At 35.4% G+C, this 15,702-nt stretch overlaps 1 protein-coding gene across 6 annotated transcripts in view; it reads right to left on the bottom strand.

The window, feature by feature from the left end:
* The window catches only part of CLCN4 (chloride voltage-gated channel 4), a 104,507-nt gene that overhangs the window by 59,641 nt on the left and 29,164 nt on the right, over nt 1–15,702 (bottom strand). For all 6 annotated transcript variants that reach the window (XM_016424789.2, XM_007500940.3, XM_007500938.3 and 3 more), the window contains 3 exons: nt 14,448–14,547; nt 6,868–7,055; nt 3,082–3,204 (listed from right to left, as the gene is read on the bottom strand). In XM_016424789.2, coding sequence (XP_016280275.1) covers nt 3,082–3,204; nt 6,868–7,055; nt 14,448–14,547 — 411 coding nt within the window. The remainder of the gene's footprint in view (nt 1–3,081; nt 3,205–6,867; nt 7,056–14,447; nt 14,548–15,702) is intronic.

The raw sequence follows: 15,702 nt of genomic DNA, 5'->3' as shown, positions 1-15,702 counted from the left end.
CTGTTAGAGATAAATGTTCTAAAGAAAGGTACATCAATATTTACAGCAGAGTTTTCATAAAAGAAGAGTGAGATCAAATAAACTATGAACCAGTTGGCTTTCCATAAAACTAAACCAAAATTCAATAGATCAGCTTAAACTGAACCCAATAAATGCCGTCTACATTGGATGAATGAATCACATGCTTTCTGATTTACCTTCAAGCTCTCCCTGTCTACTGACTCTTTCCTTACTGCCTACAAGCATTCCTATAACTATTCCATCCACAAAAACCTCCCTTGATCTATTTATCCCTGTGAGCTACTCTCTCCCCTATTCCTCTACCCTTTGTAGCTAAAATCTACTTCCTTTCATCTCCTTCTCTTCTTAACTCTCTATAGTCTGGCTTCTGACTTCATCATTCAACAAAAATTGCTCTCTCCAAAGTTATTAAAGAGATCCTAGATTCAAATCTGACCTCAGACACTTCCTAGCTCCGTGAATCTGGGCAAGTTATTTCACCCTAACTGCCCAGTCCTTATTGCTTTTCTGCCTTGGAACTGATATTTAGTATTGATTCTAAGACCAAAGGTAAGGGTTTTTTTTAATTGACAAATTTAATTTGATTGTCCAATCTAATGACTTTTCTCCATTCTTATCCTTCCTGACCACTTGGATGCTAAGCAGAATGTCCTCCCAACTCTTACCTGCTCCACAATTACAGGACCAGTCATATGGAAGAAGGTAGAGACCAAGGGAAGGTAAATTCTAAAGTTACTCCTCCCTCTGAACCCCACTCCCAATTTCTGCTGCTTCCTAGTCCCGATACTCTTCTTTTCTTCCTCCAACCATTTTCTTCACATACAAACACACCCCAACCAAAGAGCTCCATTATTCTCCTCACTCTAGAGTCCACATTCTAGATGCTTCCTTCTAATTTTGTTCTTCTTATTTTAATAGCCTCGATCTACTCAAATTTCCCCTTTCTCTCAAATCAAAGTGACTCTTAATTCCGTCTTTTTTTTTTTACCCCAAAACATTGGTATTTACAGTCTGCAAGCAGTTTTCCCTATCGTGTCTAGGTGAAAACAAAAAAGGACAATAGCAAGAAACACATTAGAGTCTTTTCCCTTTACTCCTAGTACTTAAATTGGCAGGAAAGCACACCCAAGTCTTTAGCCCCATCCTTTCAGAATGCTTCCTTCTTTCTTCCCAGCTTCCCAATCCCAGTTTTTAACTAAAACACATGTCTGACAGAGAGCTAGCAGAGTCCCTGTTAGCACTGATGAGTACTCATTCCCATTCCAGGGACTGGGAGATATGCAATCCCCACCTCTTTGGCAGAACTCTGGAGGTATTTTCCCATAGAAACATTGTTATACATAGGGTTCAGCATCTTTAGTACTCTTATTAAAATATTATACATTCAAAATCACAGAGTATCAGTGTTGGAAGGAAAATCAGAGAACATTTGCTACAACTTTTTATTTTGTTATTTGATACAACATATCCAACAAGGGGGTTATCTACCTTTTACATGAAAACCTCCAATAAAATATATACACCTCATAAGCAGGGACTGTGTCTATTTTTCTCATTTTATCCTTAGCCCCCCAACAACAGCTGGCATAAAATGTTTGAAATGAAGTGAATTGAATTTAACCCACCACTTAGAAAATTTCTGCTACCATCAACTGTAAACCTTCCTCTTTTCAAAATTTACCCCTTCTGCCCTCTGGGACCAAGTAGAAGTAGTTAAGATCTTTTTTCCCTGCATAAATAGGTTAAATATCTCTAATTCCTTCACCTACTGTTCATGTGATCCATGGAACCCTCATCATTTTAGTCTCCCTCCTCTTCATGCTATCCAGTTTGTCAATATCCTCCCTAAAATATGGTACTCAGAACAATATTGTGCATTTGGGAAAAGGAAGCAATTCGCATTTGTTTGTGGGATTTTTGCCAATAAAATCTGCTTATCTGTTTAAATTAGAAACCTAAAAAGAAGGCCTCAGTGAACTCACCTTTTGTAATAACCAAGATTTCAGTTCCTCTTTCATCTTGGGGTCCCTTTCTATAGTTGAAATATCATAATATGCTTATTCCTGGATTGCAATGACCTTCTAGACCTTGCTTCTTTTGATATTTTGTCTTTGATCTTTGTGTCTATGAACTTGGCTCCTTCAACATGCATTGGATGCAATTTCTACTACAGGAAAGTCACTTCCATTTACAAGATTTATGTTAACTATTTCAATACAAAGTTCCTAGATCATTCCATTTCTTTATTTTTCTAATCTGTGAAAAGTCAGGCACTTCTTCCCTATTTTTATCAGGGTCTTCTGACTCTTAAATGTTAAAATTGCTGTAGTTCATTTAAACCAGAACTTTTGAGCTAATTTGTCAACAAATTCTTTAACAATTGGTCTAAGTAGTTGTTGATGTTTTTCAATTGACTGGCCAGTTCAGTGATTAGTCTATGCCCAGATCATTCTCCCACTACCATTTTTTCAAATTCTCTCCACTCTGTTTTCCATTTTGCTGAATGGAGAAAACAAGTGTCTTTATGTTGTTTTTTTTTAAACTGCTGTTCAAGTGTTTTCCTTCTTGGTGACCTATATAGATTTGTACATTTAGAACTATTTTTTATTTACTACTTTGCTACTTTTATTATTTTTGTCCCCCCTGGGCCTAGGGTTCTGGTTTTAGGAATCAACCATGATCCATAATATCACATCCTCTGGACGCAGTCACATTTAAGTGATGAAAACTTAGAGGAATTCAAAATATTTATATATACCTATGTATAGAGCCTGAATACTGACAAAAAAAAAATATTGTGATTACCCTGTCACTGACATAGCAAAATATGGAAAATATACTTTGTCACCAGCTAAAATTTCTTAGCAGAAATTTATTTCTTTGGCTTACATTACATCATAGTTTTATTTATGAGTTATTCCTTTGCCATGTGTGTTTTTGTTGTTTATGACCTCTATTTTCCAAAGGCCACATGACTTATATCTGTCAAACAGGCTTTTGCTTAACCTGTGCTTTAAAAAAAAAACTATAAAAACTATATAAAACCAAAAAGTAACTTACCTCTGGAATACCAGAGCCACAAGCATATGGTGCAAACACCCTGACTAAGGAGACAGCCAAAAATGCGAAAGATAGAGCCCACAGTATGTACAGAAAGTAGTTCAAAATATATGCACTGGCACCCTAAAAAAAAAAAAAGATGAAGCATAACATCAGATAATGTAAAGTTTAAAAGAAATTACTCCATTATTTATTAAGATCAAAGTCATGGAGAACCTGGTCAGGTTCTGTTAATGCTCCATGCAGGTGGTCTTAACCTGTTCTATCTCAAGGACTTCCTCAGCAATCTGGTGAAATCTGCCATGGACTCCTTCTCAAAAAAAAATGTCTTAAATAACTAAAGGAAATGTTAAATTTCAGTTAAAAGCTAGTAAAAATAAAGGTTGGCTTTTCCCCCCATCCAAATTGACAGATTCCCTAAAAATCTGTGGTCTGTGGATGCAAGGTTAAGAACCCCCCTTTTTAATAGAAAAAAAATCGACTGTGTTAGTTTTATCTGTTTTATTCCTATTGGTAACAAATATGCAAATATATGACCAGGTTTCTACATGTGCTGTTTATAGTGGCCTGTTGCTATGCAGGATATCTGGTCAGGGAAAGAGTGAATTACACTGTTTGCTCTAATCATAACTTTTACAATTGTTTGTGGAAGGAGTAAGCCAGAAAAAAATTCTGCCTTCCAGTTCACTGTAGATTTGTTTTGTCTGCTACAGGGTAGATGATTTCTTTCAGCATTCATTAAGGCCACGTCCTCACAATAGCAGCCAACCATTTTGGAAAAGAGGACACTGCTGCATAACAGTCATGTTTCCAGTGTTTTAAGAACCATTCAATCATTTATTTCAAATAATGTGTTCAAATCTATCAGAGGAATAAATGCTCATTTTGCTGTTAAACAAACAGCACAAAAGAGCCTTGGACAGAGATTAAGACTTGTATGTGATACTTCTCTGGCCCCCAATCCTTCATTTCCCTGATTCTCTGGAAATCTTTTCTGGTGAAGAAAGATGGATACAAAAGTTCTGAAATCAACATGGCCACATGCGTACATGTTAATATACAAAAATATGATCTATTAGATTATTCTATCAATTATAAACACATACACATACCCAGACTGAGTAATTAGGTTGAATATATATTTTTATATCTTTTATAAATTATATATATTTTTTAAATTTCCTTTTTGGAGAAAAAAATGGCTTTATTAATGAGTAAGATTCATCTGATTTACTTGAAGTCTAATCCTTAGAGAGGTTAGAAAAGGCAGCCAGGGTGCATTCTCAAAATACATGAGGATTCTCTCATCAACCCAAATAAAGAATTTATTTTTGGACTGACAGAGGCCATGGTAAATGTGTGAGATTTCTTGAGCCGCATCTATTTAATGGGCTTGAAGGAATCAATACAGAAAACCACAGGGGAAAGGGTTTAGCAAAATGACAAATTACCTTTCAAATGACTTCAGATATGGTAAGTCAATCAGGCATAAGAACGAAAAGGTCTGCATTACTTCTAATGGGAATGTTGACAACCCACTCTATTCCTTCCCTAGGTTCTTGGTCTCTCAAGGGCATGTATAGATTGTTGTTTACATATACAGGTATAACAATATAGAACTCAAAACCATTTTATAAAACCATACATCTGTTATATTTGTGTATATATACATATATGCACATATAAACATGTATATGTGTTTAAACTACATACACATCTATAAATATATAATTTATATGTATATTATATATGATATACATGTATTATATTACATATAATTTAGAGATATAATACATGTAAATATGTGTAATTATATATAACTTTATATAATCATATATTTTATTATATATTATAATTTATAGTTATATATATTTATATTATTATAATTTATATTATAAATTTTATTACAATATAGATGATATATATTTTTATTTATATTATATATTTATTATAATAATTATAATTATACTTATATATTATTATATACTATATATTGTAATTATATTTATTTATATATTATAATTATATTATTATTATAATTATATTATAATTATAATATATTATAATATATTATAATTATTAGATTAGATTAGATTATAGATTATATTATATTATTATAATATAAACATTTTATTATATAGATATTATATCTTATAAACATGTTAAAATTATATTTATAGATGTATATGCAGTGTTTTTAACTGCATATACATCTATAAATATAATTTATGTGTATATTGTATGATATGTATATATCATATAATTTGGATATATACTATATAATACATATAAATATATGTAATTATATGTAAAACTTCACATAGCCATATATTTATATTATAGTTAGATGTGTGTATAATATATACACATAACACATTATCATATAAACATGTATGTATGTGTTTTAACCTACTTGCACATCTATAAATATATAATTTGTGTATATTTCATATATGAATATATCCTGTTATATTATATATAGTTTATTTATATATAGTACATATAAATGTGTCATTAAATGTACATTTATATTATAGTTAGATATAATATATAATTACTTATAATATAGATATACTTGTCTATATGTGAGTTCTAAAATACACGCATACCTATGTGGGTTTGATAACATGCGTTGGGTTAGAAATCAACTTTTCTACTGGACCAACCACGTATCTTTTTTGCTGGCCTTTGATAAAGACTTTATGAAGCCTGTTGACTAAAGCCTCAATTCTCTGCTCTGGGGGATTTTCACAAAGTCCTACGTCCATGTTCCTGGCACCAGGCAGGCCCTCAGGAATCCCTCCTCTATGGGAAGCACACAAACAGCAGACTGGTAGAATCGTGGTCCTCTCTTGTTCCAGGTTAGGATCAGATAAGGCCGCAACAGCTAAAGATAAGATAAATTCTAGCAAATCCTATAAAACTAGGAAAGTAAGCTGAGCCTGGGAAGGGACGGATTGTCCATAATTCAAGAACAACCTAGTAAAATTTGGAGGAGGCTGGCCACAAGGTAATGATTTTGTTTTGGCCAAAGCAGCTCACAAAGATGGTTTATTAAAGAATAAAAAAGCTGCTAAAAGGGTAGAAAGAACAACCTGACCAGTGAAATCAAGAATCCTTTTTCTACGGTGCTTATGGAGACAGAAATAGATTCAGTGACAAAGACAATGAGAGATAGAGATAGGTGTGAGGTATTAAAGATAAACGTGCATATATTAAATAGATAACTGATTACATCTCCACACATATGCCCAGATATAAAAGGCATTCCTGAAGGGATTTAAAACTAAACTCTGTTTTATATCATCAAGGATTTACACAAGGGGAAAAAAGTACATATATATAAAACACATATGTTTAATATATTCATATTATATAACATATAATACTTTATTTTATGTATTTTATTATGTTTATTATATATTTTATATGAATCCTATAATGTGAATATATTAAACACATTATATAATAGTATATTAAATATATGTGTTTACTATATTAATATATTATATATTTAATATGTTTATAGATACTTTTCTATTTTCTATTTAGGTTTAATATATTATATGTAAAATATATTTATTAAACAAAGAATATATGTTTGATATAGTGTGTGTGTATGTATATACACACATATATCTGTATTAAACAAAGAAAGCCATGGACTAATCTAGGGACTGGCGTGTGAAAGGCACTCTATCTCAATATAAAGAAGGAAAAAAATCACAGGAACTGTTCTAAATGGGGCTTCTGGCGTTTAACCAGAAATCTCACTCAGACACATACCTCTGATTGATTTACCAGAAGCTCGGACCACTTCTGCCACAACGGACACTTGTCCCTGTCTTCAAAAGTAGTCTCGTTGGATGTCCAGCAGCACTGCTCGTGGCTGTACCAAAATGCAGACAGGCAAACGCCTTCTTTTAGATCTGTCATCCAGTCCACAGCCAAGTCTATGACTCCGGCCAGAGTGCCTGAAGGAAGGAAACTATATTGTTCACGAGGAGTAGACTGAGGTCAAGAAAAATGAGTTTCTAGCATCACTGCATAGGAATGCAACCGTTCAAGCATTCATGGGGAATCGGGAAAGGAACGAAGGTCCTTTGTTGCTCTTCTCAGCAACTGAGCCATTCCACTTTGAGATAGTCAAATGCTTTCTAAACTTTTAAGTCTATAGAAATGGCATGTTTGAATCGGTTTTTAAAAATTAATTAAATATCTACTGAAAGAAGCAAACAAAAAAACAAAACACAAAAAAAAAACTCCTGTCCTCGAGAAGGTCACATTTTAAAGTGGGAGACAATATGCCAACCGTAGGGACAAAGGCAGAGTCATTTGGGACATCAAGGTGGCAAAATGGATAGAATGGCAGACTGGAGTCAAGAAGACATCTTCCTGAGTTCAAATCTGGCCTCAGAGGCTTGCTAGCTATGTAGCCCTGGGCAAGTCCCTTAACTTCCATCGGTAAAATAATCTGGGGAAGAAAATGCCAAAACACTCCAGTACCTTTTGCCAAGAAAAGAATTTGATTCAATTCAATTAAAAAAAAAAACAAACAAAAAAACTGAATGAATGACAACAAACATACAAAGACAATTTGGAGATAATCAACAAAAGAAAGCACTTGCATTCAGGGGGATTGGAAAAGGTTTCCTGAAGGAAAAGCCTTTGAAGAAGGTGGGATTTTAGCTAAGACTTGAAGGAAGCTAATTTTACTGATTTAATTCAATTACTCAGATGCTCTTTCCCTGATGTATTAACTCAGAAGACAAGAGATCCCGGGCTCCACACAGACATCATCATGCCAAGGAGGTTTTTTTCCTCTTTCATTGTATTAAATGTAAAACGGGTTTTCCATATCCTAAGTCAAAATTTCATTGAAATTCCTTCCCAGGAAGTAATCCCTTCCCTGCTCCGTTGGGAAAGCGCATCCTCCACTCTCTTTTTTGTGGAACAACAGTGACATCTAGTGGCGAGTTCCCCCCTAGCTGCCAAAGGACCCCACTCAGTCTTTTAAAAGCAATCCATTAGGCTTGAATATAAATGCTTGTTCAATCTATCAACAAGAATATATTATGCTATATACCACAGTGCTGTGCCAAGTACCACAGATGCAAAAACAACAGCTCCACTCGAGGAGCTTCCATTCCATCATTTGGCTCCAAATCTAAGGTCATTGAGCTAATTATGGAGGAAAGGTCCAGGTGGATGGATTGCAGAGATCCTTTTGGCTTCTGCTTCCAAATCTGTCCCCCATCCAAAAGAGGGATGGGGCAAAAATCACTCTGCATTGAATTCAAATGGATAAAACATTTTCATCACCATTTTTAAAAATTCCCAGCTATCCATTTTTTTCTATTTTATTTCTGTTTTTCAAATATAATCCTATTGTATCTCTATTCTACCCCCTTTTTTAAAATGTAAAATATTAAGGCCATATTTTAACCATCTTAAACAGGTGCCACGGTGGCTCTGACAAGAAGGTAGATGTAAAATCCTTTCATATCAAAGAACTACTGCATAGAATGTGTCAATAAGAAAATATTGGAGAAGGGAGAAATAGTTCTCAGACTCACAGCTGTACGGTTACACCTCCTGAAATACCAGTTTCAGAGGAATTAAAATTAAGATTAACCCAAAATTTAATAAAGAGTTTGGTATGAGTAGACTAGTATGAGCAACACATTGCAAGGACTTGTACAGGAGAGACAGCAAAAAAAGACACTGATAACCAGAAGGGGAAAGATGGGTTCTAAGTCTGACTTTTGTCTTTCTTCATATATGCAGAGCTTAGCAAAGTATCTGGCACATAGTCGGACTTTAATAAATACTTGCTCAAATGAACAAATAATGAATACAAAAATAATGGTCTAATACAAATAATAAATATAAAAGTAACTGCTTAAATTAACAAATAAACATAAAAATAATTATTTCATAGAAATAATAAATATATAGTTGTGTAAAATAATTATATTTAGTTATCATTATAGTTATATAATATATAAAAAATATCATTACCTAATATGTATCATATAGTAAAATTAAATATGTAATTATAATTATCATATAGGGAGGAAGGATAACCAATGGACAAATTATGTCTTGCACCAGTATCTATGCAACCCCTGGAAAATTAAAGGAAGGCCCCTAGCAACTGGGTGGCCACTCAGTGGAGCATTTCTAGGAACAAACAGCAAAGTTACACAAGATTAATGGATATATAGATAAGCTGCAACCTGAATTACTTGAGAGAGTACTCCGATTTCTTTCTCTTTGTACAGGTTGTTCCCCTTGCTTGGAGTGATTTCCCCTGCTCAATTTAATTTGAAACCCTTAAAGGACCAACCAACAGGCCATCTCATACTGACTCTCTCACTTGTTATTGTCCATCTTCCCTACAATAATTGCATCACACTCACTATTCATTTTAAACATACTGTTTGCTCCCTAAGGTCCTTAAAGATAGGAATTATTTGTAGATGTCTTACTAGTCTGAATGTCCAGCACAGTACGCGTTATCCAGCAAAATTTTGCACATGGTAATGTTTCCCCAGGATCTAGCACAAATATATAGCATTTGATGAAAGTTTATTGAATGAAATCCTAGATAAAGTGAAGTTTCAAAGTAATACACAGGTCAAGTTTGATTCTGGGAGAATCTAGAATCAATCTTCTTAATTTCCCAAACTTTGTCCTCTCTCTTCTGGGCCAAGAAACATATTCTGCTATATTCTAGAAATCTATTCTTTAACAAGAACATAGATGTGCATGTGCACACACACATATAAACACACACAAATACATAAAAGCCCATCATAAGTTGATTCCTGCTCTATAACACAGCTCCTGATCAACTGCAGCTCAAAGTCCTTCCATATTTCTTAGTGGATGCATGCTAACAAGGCTAGCTAAGGTTTTAAATTTCACATATCTAACTTCCTTTTTCCCACTGACATCTTTTCCCAGCGGCCTCCCATTTTAATTGGTGCAGAAGGGTAAAAGTCAGGAGACAGTTAATCAATATTTCTGAGTGCCTACTAGGTGCCCATGTGAAGCACTGTTTTAAAAAAGATAAAAAGAGAGAAGGGATGTACCCCAAAGGAAGGCTTTGACTTTTGGTATTGGGGGGAGAGAGAGGAGAACCCCCTTCTCAAAGCTACACAGTGAGGCAAAAGATAAAAGAGCCCCCAGCCTAAAGGGGGAGTCAGCATCAATTAATCAACATTTATTAAGCACCTTATAGGTCCCAGGTACTATGCTAAGCTCTGGGGATAGAAAAAGAGGCAAAAGACAGTGTCTTGCCCCCAAGGAGCTTATAATCTAATGGAAGAGTCAATGTGAAAACACCTATATAACAAGATACATAGAGAGTAATTTGGGGGTAATCTCAGAGGGAAAGCAGAAGGTGGGATTTAAGCTGAGAATGAAAGGAAGCCAGGGAAGCCAGGAGGTAAAGATGAGGAGGGAACATCCTAGGGATGAGGGGAAGGCAGTAAAAAGTCAGTTTTGTGCATAAGGAAGAACAAAAAGACTCATCTTGTTGGACTGTGGGATATGTGGAGGAGAGTAAAGTAGAAAACTGTAATAGGATAGGAAGGGGATAGTTTATCAAAGATTTTAAAAGCCAAAAGAAAAATGTTCTATTTTGTCTCAGGGGTAAGAGGGAATTAAGATTCAATAAACAGGAGTTTATTGAAGTGAGGAGGGGGTGACTAGTCAGTGCCATACTTCAAGAAGGTCACTCTGGCAGCTAAGGGAAGTGGACTGGAATTGGGATGGGGATGGGTGGGGGTTGGCAGGGCAAGAGTTGAGACCAGTCAGCAGGATGTCAGAATAATCCAAGAGGGAGGACCTGCACCAGAGTGGCTGCAGCATCTGAGGGGAAAAGGTGGCATTCACAAAAGATGTTGAGGTTGAATCAGCAAGCTTTGGCATCAAATTCTAAATGGAGTCAAGAGTGAAGAGTTGAAGAGAACACCTAGGTTTTAAATCTGGATGATTAAGAGGAGGAAAATGTTCTCAATAATCACTGGGAAGCGGGAATGAAGGAAGACTTTTGGGGGTAAGATAATGAGCTGAGGTTGGGGCACATAAGCTTAAGATGTCTTGGAATATTCAGCTCAAGATGTCCAATAGGTGACTGGAGATGTGAGCCTGGAGGTTGAGAGGATAAGGCAGGATAAATTATTTGCAGAGAGATGATAAGTGAATCTATGGGAGCTTAGGGCATCACCAATTTAAAGAGCATAGAGGGAAATAAGAAGAGGGCTCAGGACAGAGCCTTTGGGGGACACCTACAGATAGTGGGCCCAATGTGGAGGAAGATCAAAATCCAACAAAGAAGACTGAAGAAAAGTCAGATAAGTAGGAGAACCAGGAAAGAAAAACATTATGAAAACCTAAAGGAGAGAGTACCAAGGGGTGAGGCTAATGTCAAAGGCTACAGAGAGGCAAAAAAGGATGAGAATTGAGAAAAGACCATTAGATATGACAATTAAAAGATCACTGGTAACTCTAGAGAAAGCATTTCCAGTTGAATGATGGGGTTGGAGGCCAGAATGCAGAGAATCTAGAAGAAAGGAAGAGGTGAAAGGAAGTTGAGTATTCCACTGTAGATGGCTTTCTTAAGGAGTTTAGCCATGAAAAAAAAAAAATTTGACCCATGCATGGCTGGGTCAAATGAGGGTGGCTTTTTTTGTTGTTGTTGTTGTTTTAAGGATAGGTAAAAGAGAAGGAAAGAGAAGGAAGGTTGAGAAGAAAATGGCAAACCCTTTCTTTGCCAAGAAAACCCCAAATGGGATCATGAAGAGTCAAACACAAGTAAAATGACGGAATAACAATAACAAGAGAAAAGCACATTTATAGACAACAGGGATGTGTCCAATAGATGAAGAAAAATCGAGGCTTAATGAGAATAGAGATGTGAGAGGGGACGATCTGCTGGAGAAGATGGGAAAAAAAAAACAAATGGAATCAAGGAGATGTAGAGATGTTAGTTTTGGCAAAAAGAAAGACTTTCTCTTCGAGTGAGAAAGGAGTGAAGAAGAGAAAAAAGAGGAAGCAACATGACCTCAATATTTTTCAGTAAAGTATGACAGTCATCAGCTGAGAAGGTGAAGGAGGGATGCCATGGGAGGTTTGAGGAATAATGAAAATGTCTAGAAAATTATTTGCAGTGAGTAGGATAGTAAATTGATTAGGAAGGTATAAAAAAGAGGGCTCAATTGAAGCAAGGTACAAAAATGTGTAGTGGATCTAATCATCATGGTCTCATGATTTTTTTCAGCAGCACAGAAACAAGATGATGGCAGAGATGATGGGAGTGATACAAAGGGTGGGCTTGGCAAGGCACAATCAGCAAAAGGATAAAGGGGGAATGGACTCAGGCACAGAAGATAATAAAGAGTTGAACTAGTTTATCAACAGATCAAGATGGGAAAGGGATGAGCATATAGCCAATGTAGGAGTGAGGGTCTGAGAAAAAGCTGAGAAAAGAGTGAAGGTAATTATGGAGTTGAAGAACAAGGCTGGGTTTGTGAGGCACAGGGAAGGATGGGCTGATAAAAGATGATGATCAGGTGAAGGAATTTCAGAGAACAAACTTACATGCCTTTGGGGATGATAACAAGATCAAAAGTTATCTTCTGAGTGTGAGTCTGAGGTGGAGAGCAAGAAATGAATAATTTGAGGCAATGGGAAGTTAGGGTGTTTAAGACATTATCAAGTATTATGAAAGTCTCCTAGCATAAAGGGCAGAAGGCTGAAAAGAGAAAAGACCATGAGTCAGTCACTTAACTCATTAAAGAAGGAAAAAAAGCTTCCTGGGGATCAACATGAAACACACCTATAAGAATCTTAACTGGATGATAAATATGGATTGAAGGAAGCTCAAAAGAAGAGAAGCTGATGTGTGGTTGTGACAATGATAAAATCTGGAAGTAGCAATAGAATCCAAGGAGTACTCGAATTCTCCCCCCCCCCCATGCATGACAATCATTGAAATGGGGGGAAGGGGATGAAGTATGAGTTAAAGTACAGCCGCTACTGTCCAGGGAGGCTGTGCTATCAGAAGAGAGCCAGGTCTCAGTGCCAGAAAATGGAAAACTATAGAGTTTGTTAACTATACAGCAGCCATTCCAAAAATACAGTAGAAAGGGAGGAAGATCCATTAACTATAGAGCAGGCATCCCAAAGAACACAGTGGAAAAGGAGGGAGATCTGGAGCGGGATATTGTAGGGTTAGGGTAAAGGTGGATGAGAATAAGGAAATAGCAATGGGCAACATCATTTATGAAATGGCAGCTTGGGGTTGAGAATCACTGGCAAAGGAGAGTAATACTATAGAAGTGAGCGAACAGCTATTTATCTAAATTGCTGAAGGAATTTCCATTTTTTTAATATTTTATGTTCCCAATTAATGTAATAACAATTTCAAACATACATTTTCCAAAACTATAAAATCCAAATTGTTACCCTATTTCCTTTTCCTCCCCATCCCAGAGATAACAAACAATTTGATCTGAGTTATATATGAAACATCATGTAAAACATAGTTCCATATTGGTCACTGTTGTAAAAGAATACTCATATAGAACCAAAACCCCCAAAATAAAAATACAAATAAAGTGAAACAAAAAAGTGTCTTGTGGTCTGCATTCCAACCCCGACAGTTCTTTCTCTGGAGGAGGATATTGTAATTCTTTGCCATAAGTCCTTCAGAATTATATTGCTGAGCATCAATAAGTCTTGATAAGGGTATTCCCTTAATGGGATCCCCATAACCTGATGAAAACACCTCTAAAAACACAAATTAAAAATAGCATGCTAGGATAAGAAGACAGATTCTGAATCAAAATGTCAAAGAATTTGTTCAAAGAATGTGCCAGTTATGAACTCTTGGAGTAATAATCAATAAACCCATAGGACTTGAACCTAGATTTTTGGGTGACTTCCTCATAAAGAAAGAGACTCAGAGTGTTTATGTTTCCTTCGTGGGTCCACTAGGAACAGAAAAAGCTATTCCTAAAAAGTATAGATTTCCCATATGATATTTCTTATCGTATACCCAAGCAGTGTGGGAGGTGAAAAACACATACCAGGATAAAGATAATGTATAGGAAAGCCATTCTACAGCAAAAAAAGTCTTACTGTCGTTACAGTTATTACATGACTCTCTCTAACCACTATTCTTGGGTCTATACTGTAAGCCAGAATCATAAGTGAGCCATTTAACGAATTCATTTTGTTATTTAAGTAATTAAATTTTCTTGGATGGAATCAAATAAAGACTCCCTCCCTCTCCCCACCTTCCCCATGGCAAATTCCACTCTATGATAAGTTTGAAAGCAAAATGTTTAACACACCTGCCAAGAGGCCAATGAGGAGCATCACGACCCATCCTGACCAAGCGTCCAATAAGCTTTTGATGAACTCCCATATGGATTCTTTGCTTTTGCTAGTTATCTGAAACCAAGCAGAAATTGTATATTTTGTTAATAATTGCTTTGGGCATACCTTGAAATGCTGTTTAATTTAATATTTTTTTTCAATTTAGTAAACAAAGTAAGTGAAATATGATAGGAATAGTGACAAAACTTGTGATTTCACTGCTTCAGAAAACTCCTTCTACCAAAGCAAGTTGGCACCTTCTCTTCAATTCATAGTCTTAGTGAATTCCCCAGAGCAGCCAAATATTTCTGAGTGCAACCTAAGCCCAATTAAAATATAGTTCCTATATGATTTTAATGTGCTAATATGTTAATAAAATAACATATAGACCATATTTAATTGCAATAAGACAACAAATAACAAATATTAATTAATTGCAATATTTATTAAATATAAAATATTAATTAACCTGATGAAAACACCTATCACAGTAGTTTTCTAAGCCAATATGTAGCCTGCAGGCATCCGTATTTACTGTTTAGTGGTCCCCATTTCTATTTGAGTTTGACACCACTGCCTTAGAACCCTGGGAGGTTCATTTGCCCAAAGGTCACAAAACCAGTTTATGTCAGAGGTGAGACTTAAACCTTGGACTTCTTGCCTTCAAGACTAATTCTCTATTCACTGTTTTGCACTCTACTTCCAAAAATCCAATTACAGTAAACTCTCCATTATCTACTATGTTCATGAGATGGAATTTTGTATTTAATGAATATTACAATTAGCAGAATTATTGGAGATATCATGGAACAGAGGAACTGAAACCGGACATTGCATTGTCAAATGGCCCCTTCTCTCATAAGGGAGGATAAAGAGGGAATTACCTGGGAATTTTAAAGTAACAAATAAATTAATTTAAAAAATTTTTGAAACAGTTCTCACTGGGGGAAAAAAGTAATAAATATAATTTTAAAAGCCTCCTCCACAAAAAAAAAGAAAAAAGAAAGAAAGCAAACTGGGTTTGGGGTTAATATCCCTGATTTAGGCTTCTACTTCTAGTGTGTGAGCTTTGGACAAGTTAGTTCAACCTCCCTGATCCTGAGTTTCCTCATAAGTAAAATAGAGGTAATAGTATATCTTATCCATCTCACTGGACTGTTGTGATGATATGATGAGATAGTCTATCAAAAATTTTTAAAGTGTAATGTGCTATACAAATATAAGGCATTA

Source organism: Monodelphis domestica, chromosome 8 (genome assembly GCF_027887165.1).
Source record: "Monodelphis domestica isolate mMonDom1 chromosome 8, mMonDom1.pri, whole genome shotgun sequence".
Lineage (NCBI taxonomy): Eukaryota > Metazoa > Chordata > Mammalia > Didelphimorphia > Didelphidae > Monodelphis > Monodelphis domestica.
The sequence above is the reverse complement of the archived record's forward strand: the minus strand, read 5'-3'. Positions and strand labels throughout refer to the sequence as shown.